Source organism: Nuphar pumila, chromosome 6 (assembly GCF_984573655.1).
Source record: "Nuphar pumila chromosome 6, dmNupPumi1.hap1.1, whole genome shotgun sequence".
NCBI classification, from domain to species: Eukaryota; Viridiplantae; Streptophyta; class Magnoliopsida; order Nymphaeales; family Nymphaeaceae; genus Nuphar; species Nuphar pumila.
The window spans coordinates 30,880,774-30,902,863 of record NC_143254.1 but is presented as its reverse complement, the minus strand read 5'-3'; the positions used below and the strand labels follow the sequence as shown (position 1 = coordinate 30,902,863).

At 43.3% G+C, this 22,090-nt stretch overlaps 1 protein-coding gene across 2 annotated transcripts in view; it reads right to left on the bottom strand.

Annotated features, from left to right (window-relative positions):
• Positions 1 to 1,988: 1,988 nt before the first annotated feature.
• LOC149834547 (putative potassium transporter 11) overlaps positions 1,989 to 22,090 on the bottom strand; it is a 78,975-nt gene continuing 58,873 nt past the window's right edge. For both annotated transcript variants that reach the window (XM_090010183.1, XM_090010184.1), the window contains exon 9: positions 1,989 to 3,880. In XM_090010183.1, coding sequence (XP_089866309.1) covers positions 2,841 to 3,880 — 1,040 coding nt within the window. In that variant the 3' untranslated portion in view covers positions 1,989 to 2,840. The remainder of the gene's footprint in view (positions 3,881 to 22,090) is intronic.

The window sequence follows — 22,090 nt, the reverse complement described above, 5'->3', positions numbered from 1 at the left end:
AAATAAAATGTCATTGCGCTCAAAATTCTGAGACACATCCAACGACATATTACACGAATATCAAACTCTGAATTTTGCCAAAAAATAACCTGAATTTTGCTTGAATTCAAAGGTCAAAATAAAACTCTTTATCTCGCTTCAATTGGCTCGTTACGACCTTGTCGATGGAACCTGGGTTAAGCCCGAACTCAAAGACATCAGTCTAAAAATCGAGCCTCAAGCAATTTTTCTCCAAGATTTAACCAATTTTTCAAAAATCTCATGAAATGACTAAGTACAAAAATACGCGATATTACACACACGACGTGTTATTACACATCAGGAGGGCAGGACTGGTCAGTACCAGACACATGCCGCACATTCTGCCTGTGCGGCGTTTGTCGGGTGTATCAAATGAGGCCTCAAGGATCAAAAGCACGAATTTTGATGGGTAAGGTGACTGGAAAACATCATTATTTAAACTATGGGGTGTTTAAGTTACACACGAATTTGATTGAAAACTGAAAGGGGCATTTACGTACACTTATGAGCAGGAAATTCACATATCTGGTGACAATACAGTCAAGGAACTACCCATTAATAGGAATTGCGTATCTCTGGTGGTAACGTTTTTTTATGCCACTGCGATCCATCCTATTTTTTAGTTCTATTTTCTTTTTCTTTTTTTTTATAGGCAAGCTGGGGTTAAGCAGACCGCCACCAGTTACACAAGGTACCATTGGGTTTTGAACATGCATCGTCCCAACACAAGGTGATGTGCACTAACAGCTCCTACCACCAAATACGCTATCAAGTGAGTATGGGCCATACTTTGTTCAAATCACTTTTGTATGAAAAATTTCAGTGGCAGATTATATTTCATCCTCTTGCATGTGGATTCCTGTATGGCAGGAGTGCTCCCTGGCTTCAAAGAAACATGAAGATATGCTATGAAAAATACTGAATCAACAAGCACTTGAACCTTGTAGTGATCAATCTGAGTAGTGATACTCCCATACTGTTCAACTGGTACTAGCACCAAGATAGGCTTACTGTGCCTTTGTTTCCTCACTGGGAAGCTTCTCCTCTGTATTACCAACTGAAACAAATGCCTGTAGCAATTTACATGGGTGGCCTGAGAGCAAAAAACGCCTTGTTTTAGTTTGTGGCGAAGTCCATTTCCTGATTATCGTCTACACCTAAGGCACAATTTGCTAGGTTTCACAGCCACCGATGCATTTTTTGGTGCAACATAGCTGGTGGCACTTGCAGCAGGTTTTAAGTTTTCATTCAGAAGCTCCTTGGTAGATGATGTTGTCCTCAGTGATACATGATATCACCAAGAAGCCGTCTCGCTGATACAATTGTCTTCCTCCATAGTACTTTGTTCATGAGTACCTTTGTTGCCATTACAAGTCAGACACACAAGTTCGTACCTGGTTACAAAGCTGTCTTTTTCTTTCATCAAAGGGAACATGCCAGACACAATTGACGGCGCTGGATTTAGACTTCCCATAGGCATCCAGTCAATGTCTGGATCAACAGATATTTGAGGATGCTGGTAAGTTTTGCCAAATGCTATAAAAATTCAACCAACAGTTTCCGTTGATGTTGGACATCTAACTTTTCTACAGAACATGGAGGAAAGTCTGCAAAGAGTCCCAACCAGATTCTAGCCCAAGCTGCCACCATAGATCCACCATGAGAGCCGGACCCATCACAATAGCTGAGTGGGCAGCCCTAAGATGGATCCTGAAAGGGATCAATCTTAAACCAGATAAGTTTGGATCCTGTTAAATTAAAAAAGCTATTTATGTTCACAATCTTATTGTAAAATTTGATTTGATTCACGATCACCTTTTATACAATACATATTACAAATATGAGACATGGATACGGTACATAATCTGATACAATGGATACAAAACAGCACAAATTTAAAAGACGGTGTGTATGTGTGCACGCGCACACACACACACACACACACACACACAGACATATACATGCAACCCACTCTACAAACATTAAAAGTTAGATAACTTTGGACACAAGTTGACTGTGTATCTAATGCGCCTGAGGATTGTTGACCAGGTCCCACACAGTGTCTCCTGTGTCCAACCCGTATTGCAGCATATCTCATGTTGAACATATGTCTGCTCATGTCGGGGGCATTAGCACAAATAGGCATGTCCCTGTGACATAGCATGTAAAGAATGACCAAGGTCCTGATTCTCTCATTGTCATCTCTCTTACAATATGGTGCTCTATCAATAAAATTACAAATCATATTTTTCTCTGAGAAGATGAACAAATGGAGTCCCTTCTCATGGATACTGTTATAGATATAGTCTCCAAAAAAGAAAGAATGCTCATATAAAGCTGCAAATACTTGGTTCCGATGGCTGCTAACCATATTCAAACACTTAGAAAAGGGATAAATAGGCTGTGAAAATGACCACCCCAGTCTACTATTGCTCCTTTCCTAGCATGACCATCTTGCACTTGCTCGCTCACTGTACCCATATCCTTAAGGTTCAATTTCTTTCATGTATCTTGAATTAAGAAAATGTTTCAATTTTTGTATCTGCCATTTTTGCCAATGCCAAACAGAGGGAAAACTGCTGTACAAATCTTTGTACAGAGAAAAAAATGAGAACACTTTCCTAAAGAAAAGCTCCATCTACCTGTCAATGAGAAACAAGAAGCAAATTCCTCTCGTATGTTCTAACTTCAACTTGCCGGTACGTGAAAATAGATACCGCCACCTCTACCAAGCACCAATGGTTGCCATGTGCTGCACTGTGTGTTGAAGGGTGTCAATGAACTAGAAAGATAGAGCCAACCATGTATTACTCTCATCTTCACACATAGAATACTTGTCCCACGTTCAAGAGGCTTTCATGAGGCACATTGAATATAACACTGTTCTCCCTACATATTCTCCTAAGAAACGCATAAAGATAGTCAACAGCAATCTTCTTAATGATCCCTGAACCTCTGCTTGCCCTCACTATGGTATTGCCCAGAATATGTACAACACCAGAATCCCTGCAGCTATTGAGATACTCAATTTCATCCACCTCTGTACTCTGACTCAGCTGGCCTGAGGACCTCAACCTAATGCGTGTCCCTAGAGGAGACCTTTCTGGCACAATGGCATCATTTGAAGACGATGTTAATTCTACCAAGGAAGAGACAGTGTCACAGTTCCCGCAGGGAAGAGATTCTGCAGATCCTTCAGTATGTGTATACAAGCTATATTCTTCTGAATCAGAAACTCCCTCCATCATTGACTCAAGCCGAACAAACAGGAAAAGACTATTCAAGAGCATTTTCTCAAAATCTTCATCTTTTTTATGCAGATCCTTGTACCCATATCTTGCAACACAACGGAACATATGGAAATTCTTTGGACCAATCCTTTTTACAAGAAATCTTTCTTCCTCTGGAACAGTATAGACAGGAAGATACTTGATACATACAAAGACTACAACAGAATGAATGGCTGGAAGATTTGTTATAAAGTGGGAAAAAATATGAGGTACCCCACTTGCAAGTTCTGTATATACAAGACCTATTCCAGGAACACGAACTAATCCTAGACTAGGACCTAGACCCAAAATCCATGCCATTGAGACCCTGCTGTGCATTTCATATTCATACCTCTTCATTGTTCCGTAATGCCAAATATACATGATCAAAAGAAAAGCTGCAGAGATAACAAGAGGGACCCACCCGCCCTGATCTACCTTGAACAACATGGCTGAAAAGTAAGTAAGCTCAACAGCCAGGGATAGCACTGTGAAGATCAAGACCAGAATCCAGTGTGTCCTCCATACCAGCAACATTATTAGGATCATAAGGAATGTCGTAACCAGCATAACTATCACAACTGCGGTGCCTGTTCATAAGTTCACAATACCATAAGAAAAGACCACGATACAATAAGATAAGACATACACCCAAGACGCACATGCACATACACAACAGTAATCTAACAATCAAAATAGAATACTGGTCTATAATAGCAACATGTGCAAACAAGTAAAATTGACCAACAATAAGCTATTTAGCATTTTGGTACATCTGTATGATATATCTTCATAAGAGTGGTACATGCACCAAATTCTCAATGCTTCTAGTAATATGAACCAAAGAAAATAATGCATGTATGGAAAGAACAAAAGTAGCGCTGCAACATGCCCATGTATGCATGCAGAGTAGGCCTGTATACAGGGAAACATGCATATGACTGACAAGCACTGGACACAGCCTAGTCCATCATGTAAACTTACACATACAGAAACACATTCAATCATGCATTTCTGTGATATGCATGGGTGAGCATGCATACTAATAACATTTGTGAAAGAACATAATACTGGCCTAAAATCTTGAAAATTGTCTGGTTCAGGCATTTCCAAGTCTATGAAAACTACTAATGGACCACTGATTTGATACATAGGCATTATTCTTCATAATTTTTATCCAAGGAACCAAGCCTATTAGATCAAACAAACTAAGTTGTCACTTGAATGACAGATTCACTTTGCCTATTAAATGCACCCGAACCACAAACATGCACATAAAAAAGGGGAAAAAAAGGAAGAAAGATGAGAAGGGGGAATAAGAAAGAAGGCCACTGTATAGATGGGAAATATCTGATAATTAACTGGATTCAAGTCCAGAGGCTGAGTTATCAGTAAATCTGCCACTACGAGATTGAGATCCTGGTTTGTAACATCATTCTTTTGACGGGGAGTGTCTTGTCACTGTTCCTACATTTAATTTTATAAAATTTCTCCTTTTCCTAAAAAAGGAAGACCACACCAAAATCTTACAATCAAACTGGGAAACGCCAGCACTTGTAGATACAATAACCAATAGCATGCTTCAGCATTTCTTGGCAAATCTTCAAGGACTGTGCCTTAACCATGATCCCTTTGTTGCAAATGTGTCAAGGGAAATTAGTCCCAGAGAATTAGCCTTTCCTCTCCTGCCATGTGGGAATTCTCAACCCGGATAAAGCATGGAGAAGGAAGGCCTTAAAGTTTATTTTGTAAAATTTCCTTTCTATTTCCTTGTTTGAGTTCAAGGTAGTGTATTTTGAGATCTCTCTGAATTTTCCACCTACCACTCTCAACAGTTTGACACGGAATGCACGGAAGCTTAAAGAATCTCCTAAATAGGTGACAATGTCAAATTCTTGTTCAACTGATATGTCTGAATCACAATATCCATTTTCCCTATTCCTTCCATTTTCTATGAGCAAAAGCATCTAAATATAACCGATAATGGCAAGAGAGAAAAAAAGTAAGCATGACTCCACGTAATATCATGTATTTTTACACTTAGTCATTTTTAGATTTTTCGAAAATTTGGTTAAGTATAGAATAATAATTGGTAAAATCTCGATTTTAGGTCGATGCTTTTGAGTCTGGGCTTGGCCCAGGTCTCATAGACAAGGTCGAGACGAGCCAATCGAAACATAAGAAAAAGTTCTATTTTTAACCTTTAATTTCGAGCGAAATTTGGGTTATTTTCGAACGAATTTTTGAAGCAAAATTCTAGTTATATATATTGTTGGATGCGTCTTGAAATTCTGAGCATAATGGTATTTTACTTTTTCGGATTCGGGCTACGGCTGGCTTGAAAATCACATTTTTTCGAAAAAGGAGCAGTTTGTCGGTTCGGGTCTGGATTTGGATCGGACTAGATCCAATGGATTTGATCCAAATTAATATGGATCTGGACTCTATCCAAGACCCATATTAATCTGGATTTGATCCAGCCCAAAACCCATTGGGATTTTTGGAGATGGATTTGGATCTTGGATTCGGATCCAGATCCAAATTCATGCCCATCAAATTTTCAACTTTAAATTTATTAGATAGCTTTAAATTGGAGTTATTTAATGTTAAGAAGTCTTATATGTTATTAAAATAACCTTTGGAAGTTTCTAGATGCTTATTAATCAATTAACACTAATTAATTAATTTCAATTTCGAAATTTGATTTAAGTCTTGGTTTAGGACTCTAAGTAGAGTCCTTAAACCCATATAGAATCACTTAAGAAGTATCCTAGTTCAATAAAATAACTTTTGGAAGCTTCTAAGAATTAATTAATTAATATTAATTAATTAATTAATTAATATTAATTAATTAATTGTATTTAATTCCAAAATTTTAAGTTAACTTTGGTTTAGGACTCTTAAAAGAGCCCTTAAACACTTCTTGAAGCAACTAAGAAGGTTTTGGAAAGTCTATTAAAATGGAACTTTGAAAAGTCAACAAAATAAAAGAGAGAAAAGGAGAAGAAAAGAGAGGAAGTGGAAGAAGAAGGCTAGCTTCTCCGATCATCCGTCGTTTCCAACCATCCATTAGTGTTTCTTTTCGGTACGGGTCTTTCTTTTGATTCGAATAGGAAAAAGAGCTTAAATCTGATTTAAGTGATATTTTTTTTAAGGGAACCATGAATATGATCCGGTTTCCTATATTTGAATTAGAGAAAAACCGAAATATTCATGGTTGCTAAGTATATTTCAGATTTAGGATTGGATTTCATATTGAAAGTATATTTTATTCAAGCATGCAAGCATGCGTGTGTGTGTGTGGGGGGGGGGGTGTCATGGCATACATACAAAGGTATGGATATGTACACCGATTTGTTTACAAATAAATATGTATTTTTTTTAATGAGCCTATTCGCGTGTATAGGATTGTGTTTATAAATGTGCAGATCCATGTGTGTCATGAATATGCATATTTATATGAATAAGTCCATATGCAGATCCATATGTCTAAGAGAGGTGCAGATCCATGGTTGTTCGTGGATCTGCATATTCCTATTGATGCGCAAATCACTGCGTGATTGTGAATCTACATATTCAGATGTGGAGGAATATGCAGATTCATGTACAGAGATTTTGTGCGTGGTGCTTTAGTAAATACATATCGTATATACACAACATATACTGAATTCCTGAATTGGCAGTACAGGTTTCCTTTATACATTTAAGATATCATGGATGCCTACTTGGACTTATTATTTAGTGTCCGATTATCGTAATGTCTTAAAACAATTTCATAATTGGTATTTTTTTTAGACACCATCTATGCATTGCTGCCTTAGGTTGTAGAATTTGAATATGCAAGTTCACATACACACAAACGCACATTTCCTGCACTTACATTTGGTCATTCTTGTTTTTTTAGCAAATTGCAAACACAGCAGAAATCTGCGCGTCTTGCTGGTATGGGTCATGTGTAATGTTTTGACTTAACACTACTTAATTTAGTTAAACTATGTGCCCTGGCATCACAATTTCTTGCGCTTTAGTTCTGGTTATTCTTAGCTTTGCAAGCAAGAGTTGACACCAGAAATATATATTTATGGACCTGTCAACTGCATTGACTTTGTTGAGTCCCTCTCTTGTTGTAACGAAAAAAAAAATTGTTTTGGTTCGGGCCGGATCCGGACCCGACCCAGACCACCGCCTCTCGCTGTCTTTTAAGACAGCGAGGCAGGCGGGAGGAGGGTTACTGATGCAGGGCAGGACCCGATTGGGCCCATCGTGCCACCCGATCCGCCACAAAGGACAGATGAGCGGCTTCACGTGTATGACCCCCTTGCAGGTACGGAGCCGCGATGCAGGGAGGTACCCCTGCGCACCTACTCCAGGCATGGTGGAGTTCGCACGTCACAGAACCAGCAACAGATGGAAGTTGACCCGGATCGCAGTTTGGATCCAAGCCTGGACCCGCGACCCGGGTCCAGTAAATAGCCTTTAAAAGGCCCACTCCTAGGGTTGCGTGGCCAGACTGTTTTGGAAAAGCTTCAGCCGTCATTTCTTTTCTGCACTTTTGCTTATTCCTTATTACTTGTATTCTGTTTCTTTCTCTTCTTTATTGTTGATTGTCTTCCCCATTGATTATTGAAACTTACTGAGAATAATAAAGAGTTTGGGCCACACTGATTCACGGTGGGCTTCTGTTTTCATTCCTCCTCCGATGTGGACTGCATCAAAGTGGTATCAGAGCAGGCGTCCACCTTCATCAGCGAGATGGCTCTTGAGGCGGGGACCGATCCGGTACGAGGCGACGCGCGTGAGGAGGCGGGCAGCGAAGATCCAATGCTGTGCGTAATGGACGTGTTGACGAAAATCCAGGAGAATATGATGCGCATGAGTCGGGATATCACTGGCCTGTCGAAACGGCTGGATGGGTTGGATGATCGCATGACAGCCTTCGAGTCGCACAAGGGACTGTGCGCAGTACCAGACGCAGGCCTCGCTGATGGTGCGTCTGCAAGTTTGAGTCCCCATGCTGCAAAACCCTATCAGCCGACGCCCATACAACAGGGACGTATCGTTGCCTTCCCACCAGTTCCAGCGTCCATGCCTGACCCGGGCACCTTTCAACAACACCAGGGGATCTCGGCGAACAACGACTCCATGGTAATGGTACCTCATCCCAGGCAGCGAGCACCTGCGTTAGTATCGCAGGTGGGGCCGAGCCTGCAGGGCCCCAACAGTACGCTGGGTCCACCTGCAGGCCAGGGCTCGTGGCCATGTGTAACTGCGACTGCGCCGCAGGTCAACCCGAACCTGCAGGGCCCTAGCGTTGCGCTGGGTCCACCTGCAGGCCCCGGCTCGTGGCAGGGCTTCACGCGGGCTGCGTCGCAGGTCGAGCTGAGTCGGCAGAGGCCCAGCGTCACGCTGGACCCTGCTGCAGGCCCGGTTTTGTCAGCCCGGCTTGAGAGGGACTCACCTTTCCCTCCCGACCCCACACGGGGAGGCTCCGTGGTCGCACCCCTACGGGCGGGAGTCGGCGAGGCCCTTTTGATTGGGCCAGACCCAAGAGGAACCAATCCAGTTTTTGCTACAACAGGGCACATGCCTGTTTCGTTGGGACCAACCGTTGGGTCTCAGGGGGTGGGTCTGGGTCTAGAAACCCTTTACCCGGCCTACCTAGTTGGTTCCGGTTCGCGTGCTGTCCCGAACCAGATCCAACCTATTCATTTTGACCCTCAAAATAGACCCCATGTCGACCCAAACCCATATCGGACCCGGACAGAGCTCCAGTTTGGATTTGATGTTAAAATATGTTGCAATTTCGTATATATATTATATATATATAAGGTGATACATATACATATATTACATATGTATATGTATCTACCTATTATATATATAAAATATATATATTGCTAAGGGTAGTTTAGGTATTTTACACATATTCATTTTCGTGAATATGGTTTGTAATTTTTACCTTTTTTCTTTTTTATTTTTTCTCTTTTCATTTAATGCATGTACTTGCATTGGGAGGGGCCCAACCCACTAGTCGTTGGACCCCTCCAACGGTCACATTTGTGACCGTTGGAGGGGCTCCAACGACTATGTGGAGCCCCTCCCAATGCCTCCTAAAAGCCCTATAAATATGGGCAGCTCCTCTTGTATTTCTTCAAGGGATTTGTGACTATAGCCCAACCTCTTTAGTTGTTTATAAAACTTATGAGTGCATTTGCACATTTGTGATTCCGTGTGTTGTGCTTGTTGTGCACAAGTGTTCTTGGGTGTGTATGTTCACACATTTATTCTCAAGGTTATTGCGTTATCGACTAAAGTATCTTGTTGAAGATACTTTTACATGGTATCAAAGCCAGGTTGAAAAGGAAGAATTGCGATTCGCCCTCTCTTGCATTCCTCGAAAAGCGTGCCTTCAAGTTTTTTGAAATCAAAGAGGATCACCTTCTTCGAGCAATATTTTAGGAGCCTCTCTTGTCAAGAAAGACGCGAAAAGTAATTAAGGTACATATTATCTCTTGTATTCTTTCCTCTCTAATGGGCGAAAAAGACTCCCATTTCTCTCTTGGGTTTAAGCTTAATGGCTCAAACTATCATGTTTGGGTCGGTAATATGGAAGCCCATATTAAAGGAAAGGGGCTTTGGGGTTACGTTCATGGATCCATACCGGAACCGGAACCCAAAATTACCATTATTGAAGGAGGGGATATTAAGATCCTTGAAGGGGATGAAAGACAAAAGGCCCTTGAAGAGTATTCTAAAAAACATGATGATTGGGAAATGAAGAACTTCAAGATCTTATCTTGGATTTTCTCATCCGTTGAGACCAAGATAAACGCCAACATCATCAAATTTAAAAAAGCTTCCGAAGCTTGGGTATATCTTGAGAAAATGTACACCTCAAGAGATCTATCCCACAAGTACTTTCTCCAAAAGAGGGCTTTGACCTTCCAACAAAATGACATGACCATTCGGGAGTACTTTGCCGAATTATCCTCTATTTGGGACGAGCTCGCAATTCTTGAACCTAAATGGAGTGGTGAGGCAATCGAATTAAGGCACAAACAACTTGAGGAAGACCGGTTCTTCAATTTTTTAAATGGCCTTAGACCCGAATTCGAACAAGTTCGGTCCTCTCTTCTCTCCGCCTTCACATCCCCCTCACTTGAAGATGTTATCACCAAGCTAAGTGGTGAAGAAACCCGTATGGGGATTGGCAAAAATAATCCTAGCATTCTTGTTACTTCCTCTACTCAAGAAGATGGTGAAATGGCTAATGCCGTGTCAAGACCGGGAAATAACATGAAGACCTATAGACCTCCTCATTTCAAGAATCAAGGAGGAAATGATCGGTATGGCAAAAGAGACTATAGCAAAGTGACTTGCTACTATTGTAAAGAACCCTGACATATCAAACCTTTGTGTCCTAAATGGAAGAAATTGATTGCAACGGCTATGGCATCTCAAGTTGAAGAACGATCTTCTTCATCAAGTGAGTCTCTTTCTCTTCAACAAATTGTAGATGCACTTCAACCTCTTCTCAAGGGAGGTACTTCCGGAGCCGCTATGTCATCTTCTTCCCCCGGTAAGACATCTTGGCTTTTAGTTTCCGGGGCATCCTTTCACATGACCCCTAGCTCTTGCTCTCTTTCAAATTTTTCTAAAAATTCTTTTCCATCCTTTGTCTCAACCGCGGACGGAACATCTCTTGAGATTAAAGGAATAGGTAATTTTGAAAAACAAGACTTCTTTGTTCCAAAAATTCGTTTTATTCCAAACCTCAACTTAAATCTTCTTTCCGTCTCCCAACTCTCGGACCATGGTTGCGATATAAAATTCTCTTCTAATAAATATTGGATACAGGATCGCCAGTCCGGGAGATTGATTGGGGAAGGCTCTAGAAGAGGTGACCTCTACTACGTAGATTTTCTTCAAGTTTCCAAGAGTCAATTTTGCAACGTCGTCCAAAACAAAGATATTCATGTATGGCATAAGAGATTGGGTCATCCCAATATTGTTAAAATCTCTTATTTGCCTTTTATTAAACATCTTTGTAAAAGTGACTTTTTGTGTAATGAATGCATTCTTGGGAAAATGAAATGTTTGCCTTTTCCTCAAAGATCCATGTTTACGACAAAACCATTTGAAATTTTCCATTCCGATGTATGGGGACCGGCTCCGGTAATGTCAAAAGGAGGATTTTCATATTATGTGATCTTCGTGGATGACTACACTAGGTTTTGTTGGATTTATTTCCTTAAACATAAATATGAAGTTTTTTCAACTTTTAAAAGTTTTCACATGATTTCAAATCAATTCAATGGATGTTTAAAAATCTTTAGGTCTGACTCTGGAGGAGAATACCTCTCAAATGAATTTAAGAGTTATCTTGAAAATTTTGGTATTCTTCACCAAAAATCTTGTCCGAAAACCCCTCAACAAAACGGGTTAGCCGAACGAAAGCACAGACACATCATTGAAACAACTAGGACTCTACTCATTTCTCAAAACATTCCAAAAAATCTTTGGGCTGAGGCAGCCCTTACTTCTGTTTATCTCATAAACAGACTCCCATCGAAGAATTTAAACAAAATTTCTCCCTTTGAAAAACTGTACGATAAGGAACCTGATTATAGCAGGTTAAGGGTCTTTGGGTGTAAATGTTTTGTTCTTACTGATAAGAATGACAAACTTTCTCCTAAAGCCATTCCTTGTGCCTTTCTTGGCTATTCTGAAACCCAAAAGGGGTTTCGTTGTTATGATATCAAAAGTGATAAATTGTATGTTTCCAGAAATGTGAGTTTTTTGGAAAATATTAGTGGATTTGAACGTTGTGACCCCCATAATGAAAATATGGATTACTCATTTTTATTTGATTTACTGAATAAAGACGATGATACTAGTGATAATGAGTCAGATCAAAGTAACCTAAATGAATTTGAAACCGAGGAAAACATATCCTTGCCTCCTTCGTCACATCAACCTATTGAAATACCTAGAGACCCTATCACCTACTCTCATAGAGATCAAAACAACTTTAGGAGTGCTCTTGACAGATATAATGATGCCAGTCCCAGTGCCTCTCAGAATGAAGTGATCCCTCGTAGAACTGAGAGAAGTAGAAGGCCTCCTTCTAGGTTCATTTCCTATGACTCTTTTTCACCAAGATATAGAGCATGCCTTAGTGCCATCCACTCCTATATAGAACCTAGAAATTTTGAAGAATCACGAAAGTGCCCTGAATGGATTAATGCAATGGACAATGAACTTGAGGCTCTGAGAAGAGCCAAAACTTGGGAGTTTCAAAATCTCCCTAAAGGCAAGAAAACAATAGGGTGCAGATGGGTGTTTAAAGTAAAAACTAAAAGTGATGGATCCCTTGAAAGGTATAAAGCTCGCTTGGTTGCAAAAGGGTATAGTCAAGAATATGGTATTGACTATGAAGAAACTTTTGCTCCTGTAGCTCGTATGGTCACTGTCCGATGTCTTATAACCGTTGCCTCTATCAACAAATGGAACATCTATCAAATGGATGTTAAAAATGCCTTTTTAAATGGTGATTTAAGCGAAGAAGTTTATATGGATGCTCCTCCTGGAATGGAGACTCCTAAAGGAAAGGTGCTTCGTCTTCAAAAAGCACTCTATGGCCTAAAACAAGCCCCCAAGGCTTGGTATGATAGATTTAACTCTGTAATGATTGAGAATGGTTTTTTCTCTTGTTTTACTGACACTGCTCTTTTTGTTAGAAAATCCAATGCAGGGATTGTTATTTTACTTCTGTATGTTGATGACATGATCATCACTGGGAGTGACTCTAACGGGGTTAAGAGTATAAAATCTATCTTAAAAGATAGATTTAAATGTCTGATTTAGGTTTTCTAACTTATTTTTTGGGAATTGAAGTAGCATACTCTCTTAGAGGATATTTCTTATCCCAAACTAAGCTTGCTTCTGAGATCATTGACAGGTCAGGTATTACAGACCAGAAGCTTTGTGAAACTCCTGCGGTAGTAGGAGCAAAGATGAAAATTGATGATGGAGTTCCCCTTTTGGATCCTACACCCTACAGACAGCTTGTAGGATCATTGATGTATCTGAGTATTACCAGACCAGATATATCCCATGCAGTCCATACTGCAAGTCAGTTTCAGCATGCGCCTACATCCGTTCACATGAGTGCCATCTTACGAGTCGTAAGATACATAAAGGGTACTCTAAATAAGGGAGTTTTTCTGTCCTCTCCTTCTGACTTAAAATTGATTGCGTATACTGACTCAGATTGAGGAGGTGACCCAAATAACCGTCACTCCACCACTAGTTTTTGTGTGTTCTTAGGAGACTCTCTAATATCGTGAAGATGCAAGAAGCAACAAAATGTGTCACTCTCCTCCACAGAAGCTGAATATCGTGCCATGGCAACTACTACCATGGAGATTGTTTGGATTCATCAATTGCTAGAAGACATGGGGATTACAATAGAAGGGCCCACTAAGCTTTGTTGTGACAACAAGAGTGCAATCTACATCGCGAAAAATCACACCTTTCATGAGCGGACTAAACACATCGAAATGGACTGTCACTATGTTCGTGAAGCATATCTAAAAGGAGTCATTGATCTTCCTTATGTCACGTCCGAATATCAGCTGGCAGACTTCTTTACTAAAGCTTTGTGCGCTCCGTGATTCAACTTCCTTCTTGGCAAACTATCGGTCATCTTGCCCTAAGTTTGAGGGGGGGTGTTAAAATATGTTGTAATTTCGTATATATATTTTATATATATAAGGTGATACATATACATATATTACATATGTATATGTATCTACCTATTATATATAAAATATATATATTGCTAAGGGTAGTTTAGGTAAGGGTAGTTTAGGTATTTTACACATATTCATTTTCGTGAATATGGTTTGTAATTTTTACCTTTTTTCTTTTTTATTTTTTCTCTTTTCATTTAATGCATGTACTTGTATTGGGAGGGGCCCAACCCACTAGTCGTTGGACCCCTCCAACGGTCACATTTGTGACATTTGGAGGGGCTCCAACGACTATGTGGAGCCCTTCCCAATGCCTCCTAAAAGCCCTATAAATATGGGCAGCTCCTCTTGTATTTCTTCAAGGGATTTGGGATTATAGCCCAACCTCTTTAGTTGTTTATAAAACTTATGAGTGCATTTGCACATTTGTGATTCCGTGTGTTGTGCACAAGTGTTCTTGGGTGTGTATGCTCACACATTTATTCTCAAGGTTATTGCGTTATCGACTAAAGTATCTTGTTGAAGATACTTTTACATTTGAGCCGGGTCAAAACCAGACCCATAATCTTATGGATCGAGGATTGAGTTCAAATCAAGCCTTTTATCCCCAACCAAGCCTCTTATCCCCACAACTCGAACCTCGATCCAACCCATCCATATCTGGGTCCGACGAGTAGTGTAGAGCGAGTCAACCCATCAAGATAACCACCAGACCCTGTACCCAAACCCACCTGTCCACCCAACCCTGACCCAGAACCCACTACAACACCCGACCCAACACCATATTCCTAACCCACAACCATATTATACCAACCCTACCCGCCAGGAACCCGAACCCTCCACCCTACCTTGGACTTCCCGTCATCCCAATACCCCAATATCGGCCGCAGATGGTGCCCGCCCACGGGCAAGCCAAACCGAGGCAATATCAGCAGGAACCGGCGCACCCTGACCGCCGACCCCTCATCGATAGAGTTCGATAACACCAACATCCCGGCGAGCAGTACCGCACTACAGACAACGAAGCAGTATGGGACGACGACATCTTCTGGAACGAGCATCCTGCAGGACTGGTGGAGCCGCGACAACAGAGAGCACCAGAACACTCCTCCACTTACGGGGTGAAACTGGATCTTCCTGAGTTTGCAGGGCGATTCGATGCGGAGCAGTTCTTCGACTGGTCTTATGTCGTGCAGTTCTTCTTCGACTATCACACCGTCGCTGAACATCGTCGTGTCTCGCTAGCGTCTACTCGATTGAGAGGCCTAGCACAGACATGGTGGGTGGAGCTACAACGATCGAGGGAGCGACAGGGATTAGAGCGCGTACAGTCATGGGAGGAAATACAAAGATTGATGCAGTCAAAATTCGTGCCTTCGGATCACGTCGAGCGAGCCTACAAGGAATACCTGACCCTGCGCCAAGGCTCCCGAACTGTAGCAGAGTACACTGCGGAGTTCCATCGTCTTTCCCTGGGTGTGCAGATCGAGGAAACAGCCCGCCAGCAGGTCACGAGGTACATTTCGTGTCTCCGTCCTGCTATCTCTGATGATTTTAGTTGTGTCACAATTGAGACATTAGATCAAGCCAACAGTTACACCATGAATATCGAGGACAAGCTGAAAAGGAGGCAAGAATATAGGACTTCCCGCAGTGAGCCCACCAGTCGACCTAAGTCGGGTTTCCCAACCAGGAGAGCAAGCTCCCCTAGTGATTCAAAGCCTAGAGCAGACTTTAGCAAACCTGACCAGTCAGGCTCAGCTTTCAACATCCGTTCCAAAGTCAAACCTAGTGAGTCGACCCTTCGTTGTTTTAGATGTCAGGAGTTAGGGCATGTCGCGTCTAAGTGTCCCGTCGTGAGCAAGAACACCCATCTTGTTGAGGGAATTGTTGAGTCCGCATCTGCGAGTGAGAGTGATAGTGACAACAAGTCATTAGTTGAAGACGAGGATGAGAGGGAAGTTATAGAGTTCGACGGTAACGTCGAAAGTTTGTTGTCCATCCGTCATGTGTTGACCACACCCCGCGAACCGGCCCCATCAAAATGGTTAAGGAATAACATTTTTAGGACCCAGTGCAACTGTGAGGGTCACGCTTGTGATGTTATCATTGACACCGGAGCATGCGAGAACATGGTGTCTGAGAGTGTGGTTTCTACCTTGAAACTCAACACCGAGAAGTTGTCCCAACCCTATAAGATGGCCTGGTTCAAGAAAGGAAATGAGGTTCCCATCACTCAGCGATGCCTAGTCCGGTTTTCCATGAGGGAACACTACCACGATGAGGTGTGGTGTGATGTAGCCCCTATGCACGCGTGTCACATCCTTTTGGGACGTCCCTGGCAGTTTAATCGCCAGACAACTCACGATGGCCGCAAGAATACATACTCTTTTATCTTTAATGGCCATAAGATAGTCCTTCTACCTATCAAGGAGACCGACTTTCCCAACGTGAACAAACCTGAGCGAGTCCCCAGACTAGCAGGCCTCTCGTACCGGCTTTTTTTGAACCATTGTCAGGAAAGATGGCTATTGTTATGCCCTGGTGGCAAAGCCCGTGATGAGTTCGTCAGTGTCCATTCCAGCGGACGTTGCCCCTCTTCTAGAGGAGTTCCGCGACATTATCCCGGATGACCTACCTGATGGATTATCTTCGACAAGGGTAGTCCAGCATGCCATTGATTTTGTGCCAGGGTCGAGTCTACCCAACCTTCCCGCATATCGCATGAACCCCTCCGAGCATACTGAGTTATTAAGACAGGTTCAGGAATTACTGCAAAAGGGTTTCATTCGCGAGAGTGTTAGCCCTTGTGCATTACCCGCCTTACTCACTCCTAAGAAAGATGGGTCCATGCGCATGTGTGTGGATAGTCGCGCAATCAATCGCATCACAGTCAAATACCGTTTTCCCATTCCCCGTTTGGACGATATGTTTGATATGTTATCTAGTGCCTCCATTTTCTCAAAAATAGATTTAAAAAGCGGGTATCACCAGATTCGTATACGGGAAGGGGATGAGTGAAAAACGACATTCAAGACACGTGATGGATTATACGAGTGGTTAGTCATGCCATTTGGGTTATCTAATGCCCCAAGTACCTTCATGAACATGATGACCCAAGTCTTGCGTCAGTATATTGGGAAGTTTGTTGTTGTCTACTTTGACGATATTTTGATTTATAGTTCGTCATTGTCCGATCATTTGAGTCACCTGCGTCAAGTCTTAAAATTTTGAGGAAGGAAAAATTGTATGCCATTGCAAAAAAGTGTGAGTTTATGACGTCCAATGTCGTGTTCTTAGGTTTTATTGTGTCATCCAATGGAGTCAAGGCCGACCCCGCAAAAGTCCGCGTGATTGTCGATTGGCCTACCCCAAAGACTATAGGAGAGATTCGTAGCTTCCATGGGTTAGCCACTTTTTACCGACATTTCGTGAGAAATTTTAGCACCCTCATGGCCCCCATCACGGAGTGCCTAAAGGGTACTAGCTTTCATTGGACGCCCGCGGCCGGAAAAGCCTTTACGATCATCAAAGAAAAAATGACCAGTGCTCCTATTTTAGCCCTCTCTGATTTTAGTGTCGTCTTTGAGGTTGCGTGCGATGCCTCCAAAGTGGGGATTGGCGTAGTCTTGAGTCAGAATCGTAGACCCGTTGCCTTCTTTAGTGAGAAGCTGACTCAGGCTAGGTGCCAGTATTCCACTTACGATGTTGAGTTTTATGCCGTGGTACAAGCCATTCGTTATTGGAGACATTATCTCATCTATAAGGAGTTTGTCTTGTACACGGACCATGAGGCATTGAAGTATCTAAATAGTCAAAAGAAGTTGAGTGCTCGTCATGCCAAGTGGGTCAGCTTCTTGCAAGAGTACACCTTTTCGCTTCGCCATCAATCTGGTACCCTGAACAAGGTGGCTGACGCTCTTAGTCGGATGACTATGTCAGTTAGGTCATTGGTTTCGAACAATACAAGGAATTATACCCCACGGACCGTGAATTTTCACCCAGTCTGGGAAGAGTGCATCTCTTCAGATCGCACCCTCGACCCCCATTTTTGTATTCATAATGGTTATCTCTTCCGTGGGAACAAATTATGTGTGCCTGACTTCTCCCTTAGGCTTCAGTTGATTTCTAAATTACATGAAGGAGGGTTAGCAGGGCATTTCGGGCATGATAAGATGTTCGCTCTGTTAAATGAACGATACTTTTGGCCCAAAATGCGCAAAGATGTTGTCAGATTCATCCAAGGGTGTCATGTGTGTCAAGTGTCCAAGGGTCATCGTCAGAATAGTGGTCTGTATACTCTGTTACCCATTCCTTAACGGCCGTGGGAGCACGTATCCATGGATTTTATCATGGGCCTCCCCAGAACACCACGTCGTTTTGATTCAATTTTAGTCGTTGTTGACCGGTTCTCCAAAATGGCTATCTTTGTCCCGTGTAAGCGAACCACCGATGCCTCTTTAGTCGCGTCCTATTATTTCAAGGACGTTGCCCGCTTCCATGGTCTCCCCCACACAATCACTTCTGATCGTGACACGCGTTTTATGAGTCATTTTTTGGAAATCGTTATGGGCCCTGTTGAAGACTAAGCTTCAGTTCAGTAGTGCGTATCACCCCCAGACCGATGGCCAAACCAAAGTTGTGAACCGCACCTTAGGAAATTTGTTACGGAGCCTAGTGGGGGAAAATGTCAAAACTTGGGACCTCGTATTGCCCCAAGCCGAGTTCGCATATAACAATTCCATTAACCGTTCTACTGGTAAATCTCCCTTCCAAGTAGTGTATGGTCGGTCACCCACCCATGTCGTTGACCTAGCCCCTGTGTCAGATCTTTCAGCTCCGGATGCTTTTGATGCCGTCGAATATATGCGTGACATTCACAGATAAGTCCGTGCCAAACTTGTCGAAAGCTACGAGGCCTACAAAGCTTTCGTAGATCAGGGTCGTCGTGATGTCCAGTTCTAGGTCGGTCAACTCGTCTGGGTGTATCTGCGTCCAAAGCATTTTCCTGTAGGCACCTATAGCAAATTAAGTCCTAAGAAGTATGGCCCTTTTAGGATCCTTCAGCGATTGGGTTCGAATGCCTACCTCCTTGAGCTACCCGATGATTGGCATATTTCCCCTATTTTCAACGTGGTTGATCTATATGCTTACTGTGGCAACAACAAGTCGTCAGATCCGACTTCTTCCCAACCAGGGGAGAATGATGCAGGGCAGGACCCGATTGGGCCCATCGTGCCACCCGATCCGCCACAAAGGACAGATGAGCGACTTCACGTGTATGACCCCCTTGCAGGTACAGAGCCGCGACGCAGGGAGGTACCCCTGCGCACCTACTCCAGGCATGGTGGAGTTCACACGTCACAGAACCAGCAACAGATGGAAGTTGACCCGGATCGCGGTTCGGATCCAAGCCTGGACCCGCGACCCGGGTCCAGTAAATAGCCTTTAAAAGGCCCACTCCTAGAGTTGCGTGGGCAGACTATTTTGGAAAAGCGTTAGCCGTCATTTCTTTTCTGCACTTTTGCTTATTCCTTATTACTTGCATTATGTTTCCTTCACTTCTTTACTGTTGATTGTCTTCCCCATTCATTATTGAAACTTACTGAGAATAATAAAAAGTTTGGGCCACACTGATTCACGGTGGGCTTCTGTTTTCATTCCTCCTCCGACGTGGACTGCATCAGTTACGAAACCCCCTCACCACCTCTCGCCCTCTCGTCTCTTCCCGACTCTCTCTCTCTCTCATCCACCGTCACCGACGCCGGCGACTCTCGACAGCCCCTGCCACCGACATCGGCGACCCCCCTTTCCGTCCGGCGAGCTTCCTCCAAAAACCCCCAGGTACACCACCGCTTCCTCTTTTCCCCTCTTTTCCCTCTCAGTCTCTTCTCTTTCTCTCCCTCACCTCTCTGTGTGGCCACGGGAGGGGTCAAACCCCCTCCCTGTGCCCCCTTTTAGCAAAGGAGGGGCACGACACCCCTCCCTGCTCTCCGTTACGGTAGGGGAGGAGGCTGAGCCTCCTCCCTTCTCTCGTTACGGCAGGGGAGGGGCTGAGCCCCCTCCTTGCTCCCGTTACGGCAGGGGAGGTGCTGAGCCCCCTCCTTGCTTCCATTACGATGGGGAGGGGCCGAGCCCCTCCTCCCTGTTCTCTGCTACGGCAGGGGAGGGGCTGAGGGCCCCTGCCTTTTTTGGTTGTTCTGGCAGGGGCCGATGGCCCCCTGCCCTTGGTGTGCGAGCCTACATCGTGATGGGGATGGATCAGTGTAAGAGTTGGTCTTCAACGAAGAATTCTCAGTTAGCGTAAGTCATCAGCTCGCTTTGACTACGTCTCTCTTTTGGCAGCAAGGGTCATTTGGCCCTGCCCCATCCTTTTTTTTTTAAGGCAATTGGGACGATTGGCCCCAGCCCTATCTATCAGAGAAGTCGAGCCATCTCCTTGCTTTTGCTTTTGTCTGGGTTGCATGTTAATATCGCATATTTGCAGCTACGACGGATCCCACTCGCGCTCCGCGACCCGAGCCGTCAATCGTGTACATCCGCAGACGCCAGCGAGCTCGTAGCTCTCCAAGGTAGGGGAAGATTGCACGGAAGACTTGGGTGATTGAATTAAGTTCAATTAAACTAAAAACGATCATTAAATGAATATATATATATATATATATATATATATATATATATATATATATATTTATACGAGTATGCACTTCATTCAAGGATGCAGTTTCGCAATCCTTGCCCTTCACCTTCTATTTGTTTCTACTTGCCGTCACGCATTGCGTTGGGGTTTAGCGTTGCACTTCTGCTTACCGCCTTTACCTTACGTCGCGCTCTGCGCCTAGGCTCTTGCATTTGCATATGTGTTGGTATTGCCTTGCTATTGCAGATGACGTGCAAGTTCTTGCGCTTTGCGTATGCCTTAAGGGCATCCTCGTGGAGGATGCAAGGGGCATTTACTATCCTCTCTCTTGCGACGAGAGTTGAGTTGGGAGCTAGTGTTACATCCTCATCTAAGGAGAGGGATACCTCGCAAGGATCCTGACTCTTAGTGTGCGCAGTCCTGCAGAGTCGACTTGAGATTTAGGGAGCTGCACAAAAGCATCAAAGATTGCTCCAAATCGAAGCATTTGGAAGGAAGTGACTGGCTGGTTCTGCTCGCCTTTTTGGCATATCTCGGGTGATCCCGAGTTGGGGGTTCGAGCGAACTTCTTAGCGGGTGTTCTGTTGAGAAACCCGTATCCCATCTATCGAGGCTGGTATCGAGTCATGCTAGACATGTAGATACCCCGATAGCGGATGTGATTCGAGATAATCACATGCATAATGTTGGCACAATGTACTGTTGTTTCAAAAGATAAAGTAAAGTAGATAAACTTTACATCTTTGTGAAACACTCCTGTTGAGGCTTCTATTGAGGAGCTATACCCCCTTCATCCTAGAATACTTGTAGTCGTGCACGACACGTCTAGTACTGCAATGATTGGATGAGACGGTCGTGTGACCTCGAACAGTGCTAAATGCACAATGTTGTAATCACATAAATGGCCTCACATTCACCTTCACAGGCAAGATGCTCGAGTGGTTTGAAGACCACAGCATAGGATGAGTCGTTAGTTAAGCAACCCCTAACGCACCCATTCGCTTCTGGTTGTTCTGTCAAGGGAGAGGATAAAGCGGTACAAAAACTCCAATGGACAGATTGTTAACAACCACCCTACGGGCAATGATCCGGCTTCTCCAGTCATTGGAGTTAGGGGAAAGGGGCTACAATAGTTAGCTCAACACTTCTGCAGAAGTTGGATGCATCCGTGGCACTGCTTTTTCAGCCTCCGGAGAATCCTCTCTCGGCTAAAGCCGCCCCCTTTGGAGCGGACTCAACTAGCTATTCGGGTTATTGAAAATACATAGAATAACAGACGCCCGAACTAGTCTGAGTTGTTTCTACGTTTTGCCTGCGCGTACCCGCAGGCCAGTAATATCGGAACATAAAGTCTGTTCACATTGGTTGTTGGGTCGTGAGACTCGTTTGCACTACTGACTCGTTTG